The 20,160-nt window shown below is 36.4% G+C and overlaps 1 protein-coding gene and 1 long non-coding RNA gene across 9 annotated transcripts in view; both read right to left on the reverse strand.

Annotated features, from left to right (window-relative positions):
- Nucleotides 1-10: 10 nt before the first annotated feature.
- On the reverse strand, nucleotides 11-3,775 carry LOC143305794 (uncharacterized). 2 transcript variants are annotated; one of them, XR_013062945.1, is made up of 4 exons: nucleotides 3,639-3,775; nucleotides 2,680-2,770; nucleotides 761-928; nucleotides 11-160 (listed from the first exon to the last, which is right to left on the reverse strand). It is a non-coding gene; the product is annotated as an uncharacterized LOC143305794 (long non-coding RNA). The 2 variants fall into 2 exon arrangements; XR_013062944.1 differs by having other exon boundaries at nucleotides 2,680-3,665.
- Nucleotides 3,776-13,261: 9,486 nt separating this feature from the next.
- The window catches only part of Mxd (MAX dimerization protein), a 97,322-nt gene continuing 90,423 nt past the window's right edge, over nucleotides 13,262-20,160 (reverse strand). For 6 of the 7 annotated variants that reach the window (XM_034323045.2, XM_034323047.2, XM_034323046.2 and 3 more), the window contains 2 exons: nucleotides 16,939-17,086; nucleotides 13,262-15,331 (listed from right to left, as the gene is read on the reverse strand). In XM_034323045.2, coding sequence (XP_034178936.1) covers nucleotides 16,950-17,086 — 137 coding nt within the window. In that variant the 3' untranslated portion in view covers nucleotides 13,262-15,331; nucleotides 16,939-16,949. The remainder of the gene's footprint in view (nucleotides 15,332-16,938; nucleotides 17,087-20,160) is intronic. The other variant, XM_034323043.2, reaches the window with a different exon arrangement.

Here is a 20,160-nt window from a genome sequence, read left to right on the forward strand (position 1 = left end):
AATTATCAAAAATGCTTATAATTAACAACGACTCAATAAAAAACAAGTAATAATAAATGTTAATAATTGATTAGAATAAATTAAAACAATAAATTCTTACGAAATTCTATTTTAAACCTATATCAGATGTCATGGCGTCCTTTCAATATTCATCAAATATCTGTAACAAATAAGAAATACCAATTTATGTAAATAAAATTTAATCAACAATAATAAAATTATTACTAATAAACGACCGAACTATAATTTATGCCAAATATTTTAATAGGTAGAGTGCGCACCTACTACTTATACGGAAGGATGCTCTCAACACATCTTGTCACTTCGACGTTCGCGAGAGAAATGACGAGACCATCCTTCTTGCCGAAGACCGATTAGCACCGTTCGGTGTTATTCGGTAATGTTCGTCCCCAGCCGAACCGAAGCCGGTAGACGAACAGATCTCAGAATATTACGATGCTCAAGAAAGAACGTTATTAAATATCAAACAGTAAATTGTGTGAAAGAATACGAAAAACATTGAATAATGTTCAAGAAATTACTGATATAAAGAGAAAATAATTCGGATTCTGTTCTTCCAACTTCATTGTCAATTTACGGCAAGAGCAAAAAATTTCAACTCGCGTATTTTTAAAAATAACCTCGAATTAATGTCAAAAAACAAAGAGCTAGACTTCTCTTCGGCTATTCTTTCTCTTTTTTGTATTTTCAACACCCGAAAGACAATTTAATTTAATATTTGAAGATAATTTAATCTTACCTGTTGCAAACACGTGCAAGACGAACGAAGCTTCGAAGAGGAATGCTGTACTGCGTTACAAATCGACGCACTCGCTCACCTAACGACGTGTCTGATTGGTCGAAATGAGAGGACGCCAACATGGCGCGACCAACCACAGCCGTTGGTAGAAGTTTCGAAGCTGTAATGCTAATCGTAATGGAAACGTTCATACAATAAATATCAGCGAAAAAATCGAATAATGTACTTTTTTTAGCAACACCCGTCTTGTATTATATTTTATATTATTGTAATTATGTAATAAATAAAGGGGAATATTGCTTTAATAACACTTTCCTATGGCGTGATTTTGATACGAAATATTTAAGAACATATTATTTCAGATATAAATTTGGACACTTATGTACAATGTATGCATAAGCGAAATGTTAATATGTACAAAAATTATAATCAATCAAAAAAGCGTAGAATTCTCACCAGCTAGTGAAAACATTGTAGGAAATACTGATCGAAGATAAAGAAGAATTCAATCCCCATAATAGTGGGTGGGGATTTTAGCTCGCAAATCGATAACCACAATCAAGTATAGAAGAATTAGTAACAGAAAAATCAAATGTAACACACAGCAGAAAAGCAGAAGATATTGCACTAAATTGTACAGGAAGATGCTATGACAAACAATAGAATAAATTGACTTGATAGTACTACATAGATGATACAATCATGGTTCAAAAAAAAGCAGGCATTTAAATAATATTAATGAAAATTTCATTTATCAATAAAAATCAAATAGAAAATCAATAAAGTGAAGGACAATGCAGAAGATGAAGTTGACATAGTGAATGGAGGACTCGTTTGGTATAATATAAAGTATAATCAATATCTAAACATGTTAACAACTTCAGTAACAGTGACTGAAGTACCAATAAAAACTTGTAAAATGAAAGTAGAAGAAACAGGTCTGTTGATTAGGGATAATAATGCATAAAAAAAGGAGATAAGGCACAGATCAAGAGAAATAAATCATGGTTTGATTAAAAATTATGCAAATCTTATAGGAAGATATAGAACAAATAAAAATTAACAACATTCTGCGTACACAAATAGCAAATGGAAAAAGCTTCTCCTTACAATTAATCAATGAAATATAACATTGTCTTACCATGTTTCTCTCTGGCATCAAACTTATATTTAATACTATGGTATTAATACTTTTGTATTAAATATAACATAGATTTAGAGGAGGATAGGAAAGCTTAATATACTCTTGTATTATCTGCTTAGTGTATAATAGAAAACTGTATGTTATTTTATAAAATGCTGTCAATCGATATGAACAAATGAGTGATTATTCTGACTTTGTTTGACTGCCTAATACAGGATTACTGAAATTATATTTATTTTGCCTAAAATGCTACTTTTTTTAAATTTATAAATTTCCCCGGTCTCCTCTATTAGTGTAATTTATATAAAATATCTGTGCCTTATCATAAATATTAGAAGGTTACAGGTAATTGTAAAAAAACTGACATAAGTATGAACACTGTACTTACCCTTACATTTAAGTAAAGATTATGTTAAGCAAAATGCATAAATATAATAACCATAAAATATAAATACAGAGAAATAATAATGAAGTGTAAAAAAACTAACAGAATAAGTATCTTTATTCTTCAATCAAATTATTATGTAAGAAACTATTATACTGGGATAATTTTTTTTTTTATATTAATAAAATTACATTCAATGAGGACAATAAAATATTCAATATTTATTCATAAATACTGATACTATTAATCATAATAATAAAAAATGCTAATATACATATGTAGTCGTTATGTAAAAACTACTTGCATTCTAATTATGTTATGTATTTCAGACTCTAATCAAAGTATATTTAATTATAAAAAAGAAGTAAAGTTTTTTATTCTGTTACTCACCAAACTAGTAAGCAGATGTTGAATGGTAGTTAAATGGAAACACTCTGCTCATGATCTCAGTTGGATGATATATTAACGTTGGTCGACCATTCTATAATTATTAAAGCAATAACACTGCATTTACATTGGCAAGGATTCATTTAACAGTGTTTTATTTCTTATCCAAATATAATTCTGTAAAATGAAAGAACATGTTTTTGCAAACATGTGCTTCAATGATACATCATGTGTACTCAACTAATTAATATTTCAAAAAAACTACTCATACTCAAAAGAAATTCTTTAATAATTTTTTTTAAAATCATTAATATTAATCAAATTTCCATGCCTATTATATTATTATACGTGTTATTCATTGCATAAAAGTTAATTTTGAATTGAGATCATCAATAATCAAATACGAAAGCTTAAACACTGGTTAGAATAAGTGAGACATTTGAATTTCCCGCTAAAAAGTATTGAAGATTATCGACGCCATATTGAAATAAAGTTAAGATTACTTTTCTCAACTTAAAACACCAAAATACAGAAAATAAAGCAGAAAATAACATAAGATATCAATGGTACATAAGAAATTATCGATATAAAAGCAGAATAAATGAAGGAAATATTATTTTATTTCGTATCTATATCGGCAGAATAGTCAAGAACAGGAAAATCAATTATAACGATTTATAACAATAAATTATGGGAAATATGTATTGAAAATATGAAAAAATGCAATAACGTTCAAGAAATTATTGATATAAAGGGGAGATAATTCAGATTCTGCTGTTCCAATCTCATTGTGAATTCACGACAAGAGCAAAAGTTTTCAACTCATGTATTTTTGAAGAAAACGCCGAATTAATGTCAAAAATCAAGAATCTAGACTGCTCTTCAATTTTTCTTCCTGTTTCTTGTATTTCTAACACTATAAAGACAATTTAATTAAATATTTAAAAATAATTTAATCTTACCTGTTGCAGACACGTGCTAAACGGACGAAGCTTCGAAGAGGAATGATGCACTACGCCAGACTCTGCGCAACGCTCCCTTTAACGATGAAGCTGATTGGTCGAAATAGGAGGACGCCATAATGGAATGACCAATCCCAGGCATTGGCAGAAACTTCGAATTGCTTTGAAAATTTAACATTGAAAGAATGAAAAGATTCGTTGAAAATTATCAACGCCATATTGAAATATGATCAAGATTACTTTTTTCACTTTAAAGCACTGAAATATAAGAAAAAAGATAGAAGAATGCATAAGATATTAAATGGTAATACTTCACGCATCGGACTGTCGGTAATGTTTTCAACGCTAGCATCACCTTAAAATGATTTATTGTATATGATCTATGGAGTGACTACAGATACAAAAAGACTGAAAATGCCTTTGTTATTGACAATGAGATACGACAATGTTGAATTCAAAATACTGAATAATGAGATATAATCGTTGGTATTGAAGCAATCTGTTTACCGTCAAGCTGGAGTACGAAGTGTTTCACATTTTTATAATGTGATGGCGTTCGTTCTAGATTCTTGAGGTATCTAAATACAAATTTAAGATTACTCGAAAACAAAAGCATGTCCATCGTTGAATCTGTTGTAACTCATTTCATATATATTGCCTGAATTTCATTAAACATTTCAAAATGAATGATATTTAATATTTAAGACCTTCATCATATCATGAGGTTGCGGTCATCACTAATTCAATCTCTAATTTAAAACTTCAAACAGTCCTATTTCTCTCTATCAAACACTCTATTAGACGAATCTAAAATTCAATTTACTACAACTACATTTTAAAATCTGGTTGAAAAATCATGGAATCTTCAACATTTCTCTGTTCAAATAAATTTCATCCAATCATCTGAATTGCTCGTCTTACCTTTGCCAAGACCTAATTTACCTCGTTTCTTCGCCCTTCGCCCGTTCGCACCCTTAACCAGGTGGATTCGTCCTTGGTCGAAGGGTGCTTGAGATGATGAAGCACCATGTATCGGCCATGCGGAAACTCGCTGCGTGTCGTTGATGCACGCTTCTGCAAAACTCGGTCGCCCGGAGGTTAAAGCTCGGATAAGGGCGTAGGTTGGCCGAATTTTGCGTCGAGGGATCGATTGCACTAGGTGCTCGTAATTAGTGAAGTGCGTGGTAACGTGTGTTTCAAATTGTATTGCGTCACCAAGAGATCCACGTACACTGCAAGTATTCAAATACCGGGGAATGATTCGAAACTTCCTCCATCTTTTATTTTATTCATTTTCAAACTGAACTGATGTTTTACGTTTCATTTGAGCAACTAATGTGTCATTTTAAAGCTCTTGAAATTCTCTTTCATATACTCTTGCCATTTTAATGGTTCTAGAATTTTATGACGAGGACATCAGTATTGAAGGTAAACCGTGCTCTGGTTACTCTGTCAGGGTGGATTTTGAAGTACTCCATGGATCATTTGTTAAACTTGCAGTCTTATAATCGTCGATTACTTGGCATTATCATCTTCATTAATTTGGCAAGGTCGAGAGAAGCTGTCATGAAGTTTGATCGTGGTTTGATCGCGTCTCATCATAAATTAAAACCACCCCGTTTCTCAGAAAGAACGAGCGACGCCACCGTAATTTTTGTCCTCGCAAAACTAAGAGAATCAATACTCTGATACGGTTATAAATCCACAAGATGGCGACAGAACGTGGGTATCTTTGGCGTTTGATCTTTCCCGCGGGATACGAGGCGAATCTCTTCGAGTGACGAATAAAAATGGGGTGGATCGACGTTCACCACCGACAGATAACTTATCTTCGGAGTCGTGAAAGTATCTTGGGAACGTAAAACGTGGCCAATTCAATTTTCCTCGATGGGATCTTTAAATTTGAAAAAGAGATAACACGTACAAATTTTACGCGCAATCCTATCGTTGAAAATGAAAAAAAAAATGAATTGATATTGTAAAATAAAATTTGTTTCACCGGAAGGGAGGTTTGATTAACACTCAAGGAACCAGGACACGGGTTTTAATAATACACAAATTTTATTTTATTCACTTTTTTTTGTCTGTTTCTTCCCGCTGAATCGAGGAAATCATTTGTCTGAGAGAACAAAACCTCTGCAATACGAATAGCAGTTACAAGTAAATATGTACAATAATATAAGTGGTTGCCTTTCCTTTCCTTTCATTTATTTATTTATTTTTTTTTCATTTTCTTATCTGTTTTCTTTTTTAATCATCTGATTCATGTTGTCTGTCCGGTATTTATTCCTACTTTCGCGAGCTGTGTTAATGGATAATCAATTAATCAATTAATTAAGAATAATCATAATAATTATAAGAATCGTACTGAATCGTTAATATTACATCCATCCGGTAAAACGGAGGCTACAATCGTAGGCATACCAAATCGTGACAAATATTGACAAATTGACAAAACATGCCTTTTTATATCTTTCAATTTTTCAATCCATCCCTTCACTCTCCCGTTATCTTTTGTCATCATCTTCGAATCACACCCCACATCGCGATACAATTTCATTCACACCCTTTTATCCACGATCTTAAAATTCCCCCCCTCCCTTTTTTTAAAATTCGTTTCAAACTCCAATACCATTCCCTCAAATTTTTCATCATCTTTATCTCTCATCGTTTATATACTCGTTGCGATTCATCGGTTCTTAAGATTAAGTCCGCTAAAGCAATCCCTACCGTTGATTAAATGCTCATTGCGAAAAGAGAGCTCAACGTGGCATCTCGAGGATCGTTTTTATCTCGATATATATCGTTCTCAACAGTTATTTCTCTCTCTCACGCACACACTCACACACACACACAAACACCCACACACCGTCAGAAAAATTCTTTACTACCTGTCCACCCAATTTTCACCTCTGTCTCTCTCTCTCCCTTATTCCCTTCGTTTCAAGACCGTTTCCGTCGGTTTAGAACCCCTCGAGGATCGCCCACGCCGGTTACGTGGCCTCGTCTTACCCCATTCTCTTTCCCCTTGCCATGCCTTTAGCCAGAGAGATCTTTCTTTCTTTCTTTCTTTCTTTTTTTTTTTTGTCCGTGGCTCAACAACGACCGAGAAAAGGACCGCACTTTTCGTCTGAAGGAGTATCGCCACGCGGCAATTGCGCGATTGCAACGTCGGCACCCGTGAAACCTTTCTTCGTAACCCACCCTGGCACTTTCGCCTTCGCTTCGTCTTTGTCTCTGGCTACTTTCCCGCGTATTTCTTTGCGATCATCGATTCCCGACAGTCGAGGTTACCAGTCGAAGGGCAACCAGTTCGAGAAACCTCGAGTAATTTTCTCTTTCAGCTTGGAAATGTTTCCAGTATAGTCCTGTCCAAGAGTACACCCAAAGGTCGACCCGGATAGTCTACCCTGAAGATAAGCCTTCGCGTTCAGTGTTAAACGGAGCAATTTTTTGTTCAAGTTAGCGGCGGATATCGATTCGTTCGCTTTGGTGACACTGCGTGTGAAAGATAAAACCGCTGCCACGAGGGGGTGATTCTTGGACAACCCTTAAAAATACGATTCTACTCTTGATTATCTGATTAACAGAGATCGTTTTTATTTTATCTACAGTTGTAAAGATTAGTAATAATCTCATCAACGATTATTGCAAACGATCTTGGAATCGAGAACCGATGATCGATGATTCGAACTGACCAGACGCAACCGCGATGGACAATTCTCGAGCGCAACAAGAGACGACGACGTTCTCGTGCTCTCGTTTACAAATGTATATTTTCTTTTTTTTTTCTTTTTTTTTCTTTTTTTTGAAAGTGTCTTTTTGTTGTGTATTCATTATCTTTCTTTCGTGGTAGTCGATGTGTTTTTTTCCTCTTCGAAAAAAGAAAAGCCCACCTCACAATGACAACACGCGTTCACGGGACGTGCACACGGTTTTAAAAAAAGGTACCCGTCGACCTTTTCCCTTTTACAACTCTTCTCCCTCGTACGATCATCTTTTTTATTTATTTATTTATTTATGTATTTTTTTTTTTCTTTGTTTGTCGTTAAATAGTAATCATCTAAACAATGAAAGCGGCAAAACGTCTCGAGGAAAAAGGTGTCCCTGAGCGCGACGAAGGGAGACGACGACATTTTTTTTTTGCTTCTTTGGGAGGGAAGGAAAAAAAAAAAGGAAAAGATACACGTTCGTCGCCCTTCGTCGTCTTCGTCTCTTTCACGCCCACGATTATTAGTCGCACCTGCACAGGACTGGGCGACACGTTCAGTTTTCTTTTTTGGTAGAAAATGATTCCAACTATTGAAGGATTGTTTCGTTTATTTTCATTTTACTTTCTTTTTCTTGTCGCGCTTTTTGGTTCCATTTTTTATTTTTTTTTTTTTATTTTGGTCGAAAAGAAACATTCAGGATGTAAAATAGATCCTCTCTCTCGCTCTCTCTCTGTACATGTGATTCGTCCTGAGCAGGTATTCGTAAAAAGAAGGGACGCTCTTCTCAAAAAGTTGCATCATTTTGTGAAATCGCATTCAACTAAGTTTCTATGTTCTTTAAATCCTTATTACAAGTTACGGTAGTAATAGTAGTAGAAGTAGTAGCAGCAGTAGTAGTAGTAGTAATAGTAGTAGTAGTAGTAGTATTAATAGTAGGTTTCTCATTTTTTTTTTTTATTCCATTTTTTTTTATATGTTTAAGCATTTTTTTATCCTTTAGTTTTTCTGGTTCTGATAATCTAATAGACATCTAAAAATAACACCCATTTTTTTCAATATTATTATTTCATATTTGTATTTTTTTTCCTCCTTATCATCATCATCATCCACCTCTTCCTCTTCGTCTTCCTCCCTAGCTCTTTCTCTCTCTTATCTTTTTTTTTTTTTTTATTTTTACTTTAGTTATCGATCATCAAGTTATTACTTAAAGGTTCCTTAAACGTTAGACTGACGGCCGCGTGATACACGAAATGAGCTCAAAGGTCCTCGTGATTTCAGATGAAAAACAATATGTATGAAAGAAATATTTTCAGAACAAGTCGACGCATTCGGCGAAATTGTTTCTACAACAAATTGCACGGTTTAATAATAACACGAGACACTTGAGCCCAGAACGGAAACGCAGCCTTTTTGCATTATCCATTGTTGAATTATACATCTTACATATATTTCTAGCGGCTGGAGTAACAAGTATTTTTTTTATTTTTGTCATTCGTTTTGTCAGCTCAATACTGCATCAATTCATATTGCTGCTGTTGTGATCTGTGCCCAAACCGTCATTCACGATAAAAACCATCCATTCAATACTCTTATATCTTCCCTTCTTCAAAAATCCCTCTTTTATCCCTTCCTCCTTTTCCTCTCATTCTCTCTGTCCCTTTCACACAGGAAAAAAAAAACACATACACACACGTGTCTGACCCTCTTTCACGCGTTGGTGCATCGATCTTTTTCGGTTACACCCTCTCCAAACTACCCCCAACCCTCGAAAAACTTGCTTCTTCCCCTCTCACTTTTTCCTTCTCTTTTTTTTTCGTTTTGTTTTATTTTTAAATATCCTCGTCGATTCCCTCTCAACTTAATCCTCCGCTTCTCTACGCTTCATCGTATGCTTCCCTCTCGTGTTAATTTTAATATCACATTTTCGTGGAAACATACCGGCCCGATATATCCTTGAAACAACGGAATTTTTCTCGTGTGAAAACGCGAATCGATCGTTGGTTCAATTATTTTTCAAGACGCGAGGCGTTTACACGTTTTGCACGAGAATCGAGAAGATAGAATTATGGTGGCTGGTTTTTGTTTTAGTAGAAACGAAGGGAAAGTGTTAACACGTTGACCGTCGTTAGGATTTTAATTAAAATAGTAGCATGATTTTTAATATTGCTAAAATCGTATTTATGATTAAAACTATTCAAACTGAAGCGATATACCAACAATATTATGATACAAACTAAAAATCAACGTGTTACTAATCTATATTATAGTAAGTCTGACCAAACATTGACTTATTCTACTGTGACGGTCGACGCGTTAAGGGTGCATTAAAAATACGCGATCGCCTCTCTGAATTTCATTAAAACAAAAAAATTAAAATTCATCTTACAATTATGATTTTTAAAATATTTCTTTTTTCGATTCGTTTCTGCGTTCCCTTTTGCAATACATCGGGCGAGTGTGTCCCTATTTAATATATAGAATACATACATCTTTATCACGCTACAAGGTACTACGAACCCAGATTTAAAACGATAAAATTCATCGTTTCTCGTTTTGTTTTTTTTCTTTTTTTTTTGTTTGTCGTAAGAGATATACGGCACGTACAACGACTGGATGGCAACGACGAAAACGAAAGCAAAAGTCACGAATGATTAAAAAAAAAAGAAATGAAAAGAGAAAAGAAAATGAATAGTTAACTTACAAAGGTGCGTTCATCAACGATCTACACGTTCAAGAGACATTCATCATTAATCACTTAATGAAACCACTTACTTGTAAAATGTTAATTATGTGTGTTTTTATTTTTGTGTTTTTTTTTTCATTTATTCTTTTGTTTGCTCGTTAGTCCTCCCTAGACCTAACTCAAACAGGTCTCTCCCTCTTTTTTTTTTTAATTTTGTAGACTTTTTGTGTGTAATCTATGCATCTTTTTTTGTTCATTTTTGTGTATATATATATATATATGTGTGTGTATTTTTTTTTGGTTTGTGGTGGTTTTTGGTGGTTCCCTCGTTTCTTTCCATTCATCCCTTCATCTGTATCCCAAAATCGTTCCCCATCTTTTGAAAATCAACCTTTTCATCCTATCCTTCGTCGTCAGCGTTGGCGAACGACAGCCAACAATATTTATTCGAACGATTACACATAATCGAAATCAGAGAAATTTCAAACTGAACCATGATTATATTCTTTAAAAGAAGAGAACAGTCCAACTGCCATTTTTTTATGTACAAAATTCATTTTCAAAATTTCCTCGTCCCTCGAATAAATACATAATAAATTAAATGAAAGTTTGCCCGTTTTCGTCGTTGCTCGACCCTATACATTTTTTAAATAAAATTCAAAAAAAAAGGTAGAGGGAAGGTTGAAGGAGGCATTTTCGAGTGTTTCTTCTGAGATACGATCGCGTGAACTTTTCTGAAATGACAATGCGTCTGTTATTTCAACGTGATCGTCTCTTTTCGATCAATGCTTATCTCGAGTCCCACCGTATTTTGTATTTGATGTGTTTCGGCCGCGGTTAATCTTCTGCAACAACCAATATGATTGCGTTTCAACTATAGAATATGGTCGATTGTTGATACAACAACGACTGCGGGAGTAATTGTTTACGTTTAACGTTAAAAAGTTCGCGGCTTGCCTTGCTGAAAATATTTCATTCGGCTTGGTCGCTTTTCCTGATGGGATTCGAGTTGAATTCATCTCTTTTTCTTTTTTTTTTTGTTCTTTTTCTGTAGAAAGATCAATCTTCGAAACTGCCTCCTCCTTTTTCACGTTGGCTGTCGTTCTAAAAGATTGCGTTCTTCTTACCCCCTCCTCGAATTTAATCGACGAGAACATCGTTTCCGTCGTCCCTGTTCGATTTCTGCGTTGTTCGTCGAAGAATCATCTACCACCCGTTCGTTTCGTTTAACCCTCGGCTCGGATCCTGGGTCAAACGTGACCCAATGATAATATTTTTTTTGTACAGCATCGAGTACAGCAGAACGAGAGGAAAAACATTTATCATTATACCTAGTTCTAGTATTTATTTCAAGTTTATGGAAAAATTTAAATATAAATATTCTAATAATATTATTAAAATAATGGATAAATGGAAAGATAATAATTTTCGAAATTCTAATTTTGAAGATTTTTTAAATTAAGATTAATTTAGAAGAAAATTAATGAATGAAAAATGTTAGGAATAAAATGTGTAGGATCTGAATAACCCAGCATCCATTTTCCAAAGGTCAATCGATGGGTACTGTGCGAGAAAACTGTCCGAAAAAAGTGTGTTCGCCCAACCCCCTTGACGTACTTCCGAGATCCTTGTATATCCCCAATGGTTAACCTCCGTATTTTTTTTCTTTTTTCGTTTGTTATCATTTTCTTACAAACTAACGCCGTTTAAAACCGTTGTTTATTTGTTTGTTTGTTATTTTTTTGTTTTTTTTGTTCAGAGATCACTCGTTACGTTTGGTAATCAGTCTATCTGGTCTGCGTAAACCTAGCCGGAAAACTCGACTCCGTGTGTCTCGAACGATTCCTGCCACGCTGTTTCGATCCAAGAAGGTTTCCCGATCGACCGATCTTCGATTTTAACCTGTTACACTTTAAAGTGATTCTGGAGCATTCATTTGCGATGGTGAATATGATTTCTGGATCGAAGTAAACCCTTCCAACCCCATACCTTCCACGTTCGATAGAAATTTTGTTATAACTTTCAAAATATTTACATTTGATTCCTAATTATAGTCAGAATATTGAATTATTTAAGTTTCGTGATCAAAGTTTACGGACACTTTAATTTACGACCACCGTATATTGCTTCCACCAACTATACACGGGTGTATAGTTGGTAGAAGCAATATAGGGTGGTCGTAAAATAAGTCAAGTTTAGGAGATAAGGAATTTGAACCTCAGGATATACCGGTATTGGATCGAAAGGGTTAAAACGATTTCATCGTCGAAGGACGAAGTCGAAAGGGTCTGAGGGACGAGTCACCGGACCCTAACCATCTAGATTTCTCCTGAGCCGCAAAGTGGAAACTCTAACCAGGCGGTCGATCTTTTCGTGTTCACCTTTGTTTTGTGTAACAGGCTCTTTCGTCGATCGATCTTCCCTTCAAGGAACTCTTTGGACCCATGTACGACCTTATTTTCTTTCGAAACGTTCTCTGTCACGACGTTCTTCTAATTCTAGTAACCGCAGAAATATACCTTGGATCGTTAATACGATCATTCGACAAACACGACGGATAGAACGGCCGTACAATATCAATTTTCAATATTTACAAAATTTTGTACACAATTTAGAAAATAAATTCTACAAATAATTTCCAAATGTTAAATAGAGACGACTGTGTCATCATTAAACGCATGTTGTTTCAAAACTGATCGATTCAACAATCAAGATATATTTCTGCGTTCACTATACCCACCTCTTCTCTCTCTCTCTCTCTCTCTTTCTCTCTCTCACACATACATGCACACGCAAACAGACACACACACACATACCAGAAACATTGTTTAACACTTGACAGCTGTCTCTGCGTGTATCATTTCTTCCCTTCTGCCTGGCCGTTTCAAAGTAAAACCGATTCGTCGTTTCTTTCAAAGGAACGACAACAACAACAACAACAGGTGGTGGGTGGTGTCCTGTTACATCCTCGAACAAGCAACGAGGGACTTTACAGAATTTGTACTCTTTGAATGCGTGTATTACAACGAAACGAGGTTAAACACACGTTTCACTTAATTACAATAGAGCGTACGTTTAAGAATTACTCGTCCCGTATATATCACGGCGCAACCCCCCTCCCCCCTCCAACCCTCCCTTAATTAATACAGAAAGAATCTAATTACGTGTGCCATCGTGTGCAAGTGAACATACACACACACACGACGGGGTTTCGTACTGTGTATGTGTTATTTATTATTTTTTTTTTTTCTTCGTTTTATCTCTTATCCATCATTTTTTTTTCGGTCATTTTTATTATTTTTTTTTTCTTCGTGTACGTGTATGTATGTGTGTGTATGCATGCATGCGCGTGATTGTTTATTTTTTTGTCGGTGTTCTTTCGAGTTTTTCCCCTTTCCCTTGCGCGTGTACTCGTCTTTGTTAATTAGACGTAAGGGTTGCCGAAGAAATCCGTCTTCGCAAGCTCGTTTTCGCGATTTAACTCCCTTTGTTCCTCCCTTCTGGAACGATAATAATCCCATTCGCTCCCTCTTCATCCCCCTTTTTCACCCTTGATTTTGCTAATTCGATATACAGGGTCTTCCCGGAATGACTGATGCCTTCTCATCCAGCCTGTTCCATTTCATTCAGCAAGATTCTTCTTCTTCATCTTTCCATGTACCATTTCAATCTCGTTCACGCGAAATAAAGATTTCTCATCTTTTGCAAAGATACCACGCTCGTAACACGATTTCCCTCGGAAAGCGAAAACATCGCGATGTTACTTTCATTTCTCCAGTGTTTTCTCTTCGCGTACCGTCGGTCCTTCTTCAACGCGGGCGACGAGAGGTTTGCTCCGATCGAATCTCTTTGGCCGGGGGATGGAAAAACGACGAAGACAGAAAGATACGTTGTGTGGACCAGAGATGGGATCAAGTTTAATATCTGCAATTTAGCCTTCCCTTGGTTAGAAATTAGGGGATGGAATGACCCATTGTTCGCCTTATTTCTTCATGTTATTTATGTTTCAAGAGGGGAGGTTCTAGGTGAGGCTTTTCTTAGACTCTCCCTGGGATCTCCCGTCTTTCCCTGGCTATCCCTAGATTGTCCCTAGGTTCTCCCCAGAATTTTCCCAAGTTTTAACCAAGAGAAGTTCATCTCGCATTGGAGGGCACTCAGGAATCCTAGTCGAGTCCCAAAGCAAAGTTTGACTTCGTGGAATTAGACTACTACAGCGATGTTTCATTCTGTGAACTCGAATACTCGTGAAAAACTCAAATCTATCTCTTCTAGATTCTAATACACTCACAGGTATCTCTCTTTTTTTTTTTTTTTTTCAAATACTCATGAATTATTCGAAACTGTTCGGTTAAATTCGAACCTACTTGGATCCCATCAATAGTGTTTACCCTCTTCGAAAGCAAAAGCAAGCAAGACAAATGAAAAGACAAAAAACGATCGCAAGAACGACGGCGGCGTGAAATTTAGTCGAACAGGTCGACAAGAACGGATGAATCTTCTCCCGGGGTCAGCTGGAATCGTCTCGATGAAACTCGGCACGAAGAAACGGGCGAGAAAGATCAGATAAAAGAGACGATCTTCGCGATACTGCGATCGGTTCGCACCGATCGTTTCCACGAATTGTACACAACGGACCAACCGTGTAGATTAGTTAAGGTCCGATCGATCGATCACCGATCGAGATATCCCTTGATCGACTCGTTCTTTGTCGGTCGATCCGTTGAAATCGACAGGCTGAAGTTCCAATCGACAGCTTTCTTCGTTTATGTGTCGAGAAAGAAACGCTTGAAATTCATTTCTTCTTCTTCTTCACGCTGTATTTTCTCTTCTTTTTTGCTTCTTCTCTCAAGAATTTAGTCTTCCTTAAAAATATGTACAATGCTCTCGATCAACTTTCAATTTACACGCGACCAATTCAACTTCTCTAACGTTTCTTCCTCGAGGACGATATCCTTCGATCAAGGATGATAATTCCGTATCCTTCCGTTCGCATTGGTCAGTTTCGTTAATTGCCATTTACTTGGCGCCATTGGCCCGGTTTCTTCTATACTTGATTTCTTCATCTCGCTGATCGAGTACGCGGCTGCACACCCTGTTAAGATTCTTCAGCGTCGCGACAGGGGATGCGTATCCGCGTACATGCTAGCCGATATTCTTCTGTTCTTCCGCTTCTTCGCCCGTACTTTTCGCCCTCCACGTGTTTTCTCCCTCTTCCAAACCCTTTTCCCCACGTTTCTTCGCCCTCGAACGATCCACCTCCGCTTTCTTCCGCCGCCACCGCGCCATCTCTTCTTTGTCTGCAAACAGCCCGAAGGCACGGACGTGAAAATTTATTTGTCGGGGATTTGTGGCTTTTTTTCTCGCTTCTCTATCTTTTTTTTTTTCCTTTCTTTCTACAACCTATGGCGTTTGTGGAAAAAACGGGGGATTTACATTCTAGGGGGTTTTCGACAATATTGAGCTGCTGAGAATATTGTGGTTTTCTAATTTTTTCACGTTTTTTGATTAGTTAAGGAAATTTCATGTAATATTAATAATGAAATTCTATGGAAATTCTGGAATTTTAATATCTGAAACTCTAAATAAGAGTAGAAGAAAGAATGTGCGTATATCAATCCTGAAGAAAAAGAATGTTACTTTGTCCTTTGAAACTTTTAGTCAGAACACGTGAGATGGTAAACTTATTCAACATTGTAAAAAATGCAGATGAAGCAGAATACGGGGCTTGCTTTTTAATCTTCTCAGTGAAACAGTACCGAAGCTTCTTCTTGAATCTTTATCTCTGCAGAATTTACAGCGGAGGAAGGTAGATTTCAGGAAGGAGAAAATAAAATAAGACCCGTAGTCTCGTACCCTATAAAACACAGCCCCACTATCAAAAGAGCTCCTCATTGTTCGTACTTCTTTTTAAACGTTCTTTTGCTACATTCTGCTATTAAAACAAACGTATATCTTCCTCTTCCTCGGATACCCCTGTTGTATGATCTTCGTTTTAGAAACTTTCAGCGACTTTTCAGAGTTACGTTCCACGAAGTGCTGATTCGGGATAAAGTTTCGCGTTTCTCCTTTTATTAAGAAGTTGCTTCTAAGATTGCTTCTCTAAAAAATTCTTCGAGAAACAAAGTGACGTTTCACGTGGATGAATCACGGACCATTTATCAACCGATAATATTATTTTTATTTAAACCTTTCAATTTTGTTTCTCGTTAGTTTTGAAAATATGGAAATCTTGAAAGTTTCCAAAGCTTTGGAAACGTGGAAAATTTGAATGTTCAGCCAAATTGATCAGACATGAAATTTTAAACTGATTAAGTTTCATTGAAAATTGATTTTAAATTAGTGGAACGAGGTTAAAATATTCGAATTTTTTTTCTACCCTATCTTCGATCTAATATTTAACTTTTCTGAAGTGCAAAACGGTTGAGTCACCAGCCACGATAAGCTTGAATTATTACCGGTTGACAGGCAACGAGTCGAACCAAATGGCATCATCTGTTTCACCTAGATGAAGTGTATGTTTTGTTCATTTTATTGAAAAATAGGAAAATATAGATGTCATTTATTCAGCTACCATCAGGTTTCGTTGAATAATAAGAAAACTGAGCCTCATTCTACCAATTGTTCGCTCTTCTATCTTAAAACGAGACAAATGAAATTATAAATTATTATCTCGTTGGAATCTGGCTGAAGGAATAACAGCAAGTTCTAATAATTCATCTAGCACCTACTTGTTTTTAAAAATTTTAATCCAGCACGTTTCTCAAAATGTTTAATCTTCTCAAATTATAAGACACTCTTTCTTCTACTACTTAGATTAACCCGAAGCTCTGAAGCGCTTCATTCCCAAAGGTTTATATTTTTCTGTTCGAGAAGCTAAATAGAAAATCATGAAAGGGATACACACCTGATACGTACCTAAAGATTGTCCATCATTTCGGAAAGGGTCAGCCTGGATGTGGACATTGCGACACCACTGTCACTGCTGCTTTGCACGCTGCTGTGATCATCTGTGTCCGACTGGTTGCTCGACTCACCGATCACGTCTATTTCATCTGTAAATAAATAAACGAACAGTCGAATTAGCACTATAAATTTTGAAATTCTACATTTCTTTCTATACCAAACAGGAAATTATTAATAAATTATATTTCAGGTTTTCATTTAACGCCCATTATAAAATGATTAATAAAGTGATTTACAGTTCAAATGTGTTCAATTTGGTTGCTACTTTTATTATAGTTGAATTTTAAGTTTGATTCTAATTATATAAATAAGTGTGCATCAAACGTCGGTAGTTCTAGTGTTAAACATAGTTTTACATCCCTCTCATATCCCTACAATTGTAATTGGTATTCGATAGAGTAGACGATAAGATGAATTTATCGTCTCTTATTTCAGTGAGAGAGACGAAAAGCGAATAAAGCACGATGCTCGTTTAAAGCCGTCGAATATCTCGCGTCATACGGTGGCTCGTTAGATAATTTAAAAATCGCAGGTGCGCGGGATGCGAGTAGTAAATTGTAGATGCGATTGGACAGCTGTGGCTCATAAATATAAGCACGGCAACAATTCGAGACTGGTTCGCAAATTCCGTTGTCGAATCGATACACCGCACACCGTTTCAAACTCTCTGACGGTACACACGTGCCGTAGGCTTTTCCTGCACACGTGTACCATCTCTCTCTCTCTCTCTGTTGGCTGTCCAATAATCCCTGTTCGAAATGCCAACCAATTTTCGTATTTTACCATTTCATGAAACGCGTTCGTCGAATATGCACACGCCGTTCCTCGTTGTTGCCTTCGAACGCGTCGATTCTCGTAATCCTCGCAACGAAACACCTACCACCTCCCCCCCCCCAAATTTCGACATAATTGCGGAAAAATTACAGTCAAACAACGTTTCATGCGTTTGGTAATTCCCTTTGATTTCGTTCGACCGTCTTGTACTGGACACGCTTAATCTGGCCGTTTAATTAACGCGCACGTGGGAAGCGAGCTATCGTTACTCGAAACGACGCCCAGACTCCATTTCCCGTGAAAATGAACCGGTTTCGGAGTAGAGAAATTTGGGAAAGTTAGATGGAGAAAGGTTTTCTGGGATATTGATCGTGATAGAAAATATTGCGATTGTCTGATGAATTTTTTGTAGAGAATTGCAAGTGGAATGGTAATTTCTTTCTTCGATGTCAAGGACCGTTTATTTATAATAAATTTAAGTTATTTTAGTTGAAAAAGTGATATAGAATATGTTAATGGCGGTACATTAAAGGGTTCATAGGTTTATAGTGATATAATAAATAAATCAGTGATTCGTATCGATAATTGGTCAGACAGAAATTACCCTACTGTATTATTCAAATTTGATGACATAAAAGTATCATGAAATGGCACTTGTAATACATCAATTTAAAGCTTAAGGTTCACTGAAAATGCCTGTATAAATGCTTCATCGATATTCTTAATACAAAATGGCTAATTATTCGTTGAAGCGAGGAATACCCTTATAGTACGGTTCACGAGATTATTACTCAGGAAACTTAAACAAAATATTGAAAATACTACTTTACCGTGTCTAAAGGGAACTTCTTCCGCATAAACGGGTTCAAACTAAAGTCCTTAGTCAGCTGAAAAGAATTAACCGAACTTCCCCTATTATTTTCACCTGAAAAATCCCGTCATCCCTCTCGACTACAGAAAACTTTCCTACCGGATGATCAATTTATCGTCGAATTATCTTACGGTCTTTTCCGAAAATATCCACCCGGCAATATCCATAAAGTATCACCATGAGACCTTATTTTCTCGGGCCGTAGCGGAAAGAAGGGTAGCCCGGGTAAACCGAGAGAAGGGGGGAAGAAAACATTGCTCCGAGAGAGGAGAGAGCGAGCTTTGTCTGCGGTCTGAAAAATCTGTCGACCCTTTATCGCCTGCCTCCTTGACCTGTAGCAACCTTCCTCGATCGTTCGACGAAAAAAAAAAAAAGAAAGGGCGCGATAGAAGGAATTTTATGAATCGTAACTCGCGGGGGAAGAACCTTTATCAAAGTCTCCTTTCCTATTGCATGCTTGCTGTTTTAAAATGCAAATTCACAATTACATTTGGTAATCAACATTGCAATTAAAATAAAAATGAAATTAATTTTCTCATCGATCGATTGATTTTTAGACCTTTTTTCAAAAAATCGTCTACTTATTGTTTCGATATCAGATAACGGCGACGCGTTCCTTTCGAATGGTACATCGGTTATTTTTACGATCCCACGAAAACACCATCAATTGCAACCACATAAGTCCATCAGATACGGTAGAAGTTCAACGATCTGTAGAGAACGAACGGAGCGTTGGATTCCTCGAAATATCGGCGCGCTTTTTAGACGTCCACCGCTCTCATACTTATAAATTGCTGATTTACACGACCGCGATAACGCCATTACGGAATGGCTGTACGCTGCGGCTTTCCACGCCACGGCTTTTTTGCAACGACCATCCGCAACTCGGTAAAAGGCGTTTTGCTTCGCGAACCGAGGCTCCTTTTTGCCTCGTTCCAACGACAGAACGCCAGTTTCCTTCTATTAAACGGGAACCGATTAAAGAGAGCGTTGGCCAAGGGACAAAAATCAACCATTCGATTCGAGTCAACTACCAGCGATGTGTCAATCTTTTGTCTTAGCAAATTTTTACTGTATCTAATTTTGTAAGATTCATAAAAACAAAGTCGAGGAGAGACAGGGAGAGCCTCAATTTTGTCACCTTGCAAAATTAATAAAATACAAATATTATACAATAGGAGAGGTGAGGGGCATAATAGGGTAGCATCGATTTTTCATTACTTTTTTTTCTAAATTTAATAACTTCCAATTTCTATATGTATATATTGTTCAAGACATGAATCAAAGTATTAACTTATAATAAAACTTGAATAAAAGGTATAATTATAAATTTTTCTTTGCATTTTTACTCAACTTCCCCGTCATCCCCTACCTTCCTCTACTCGCACTCTTTTTTCGGTTCTAAAAAAATGTCTTTTTGTTGCACTGCCATCAACACTGACATAAGGGTGTTTTCCTACGGAGGCGTGCGTCGCGCGACGACGCCTTGGCAGCTCGTTCGAGCGAGAACCGCTTGAA

This window comes from Osmia lignaria, chromosome 11 (assembly GCF_051020975.1).
Source record: "Osmia lignaria lignaria isolate PbOS001 chromosome 11, iyOsmLign1, whole genome shotgun sequence".
Classification (NCBI taxonomy): Eukaryota; Metazoa; Arthropoda; class Insecta; order Hymenoptera; family Megachilidae; genus Osmia; species Osmia lignaria.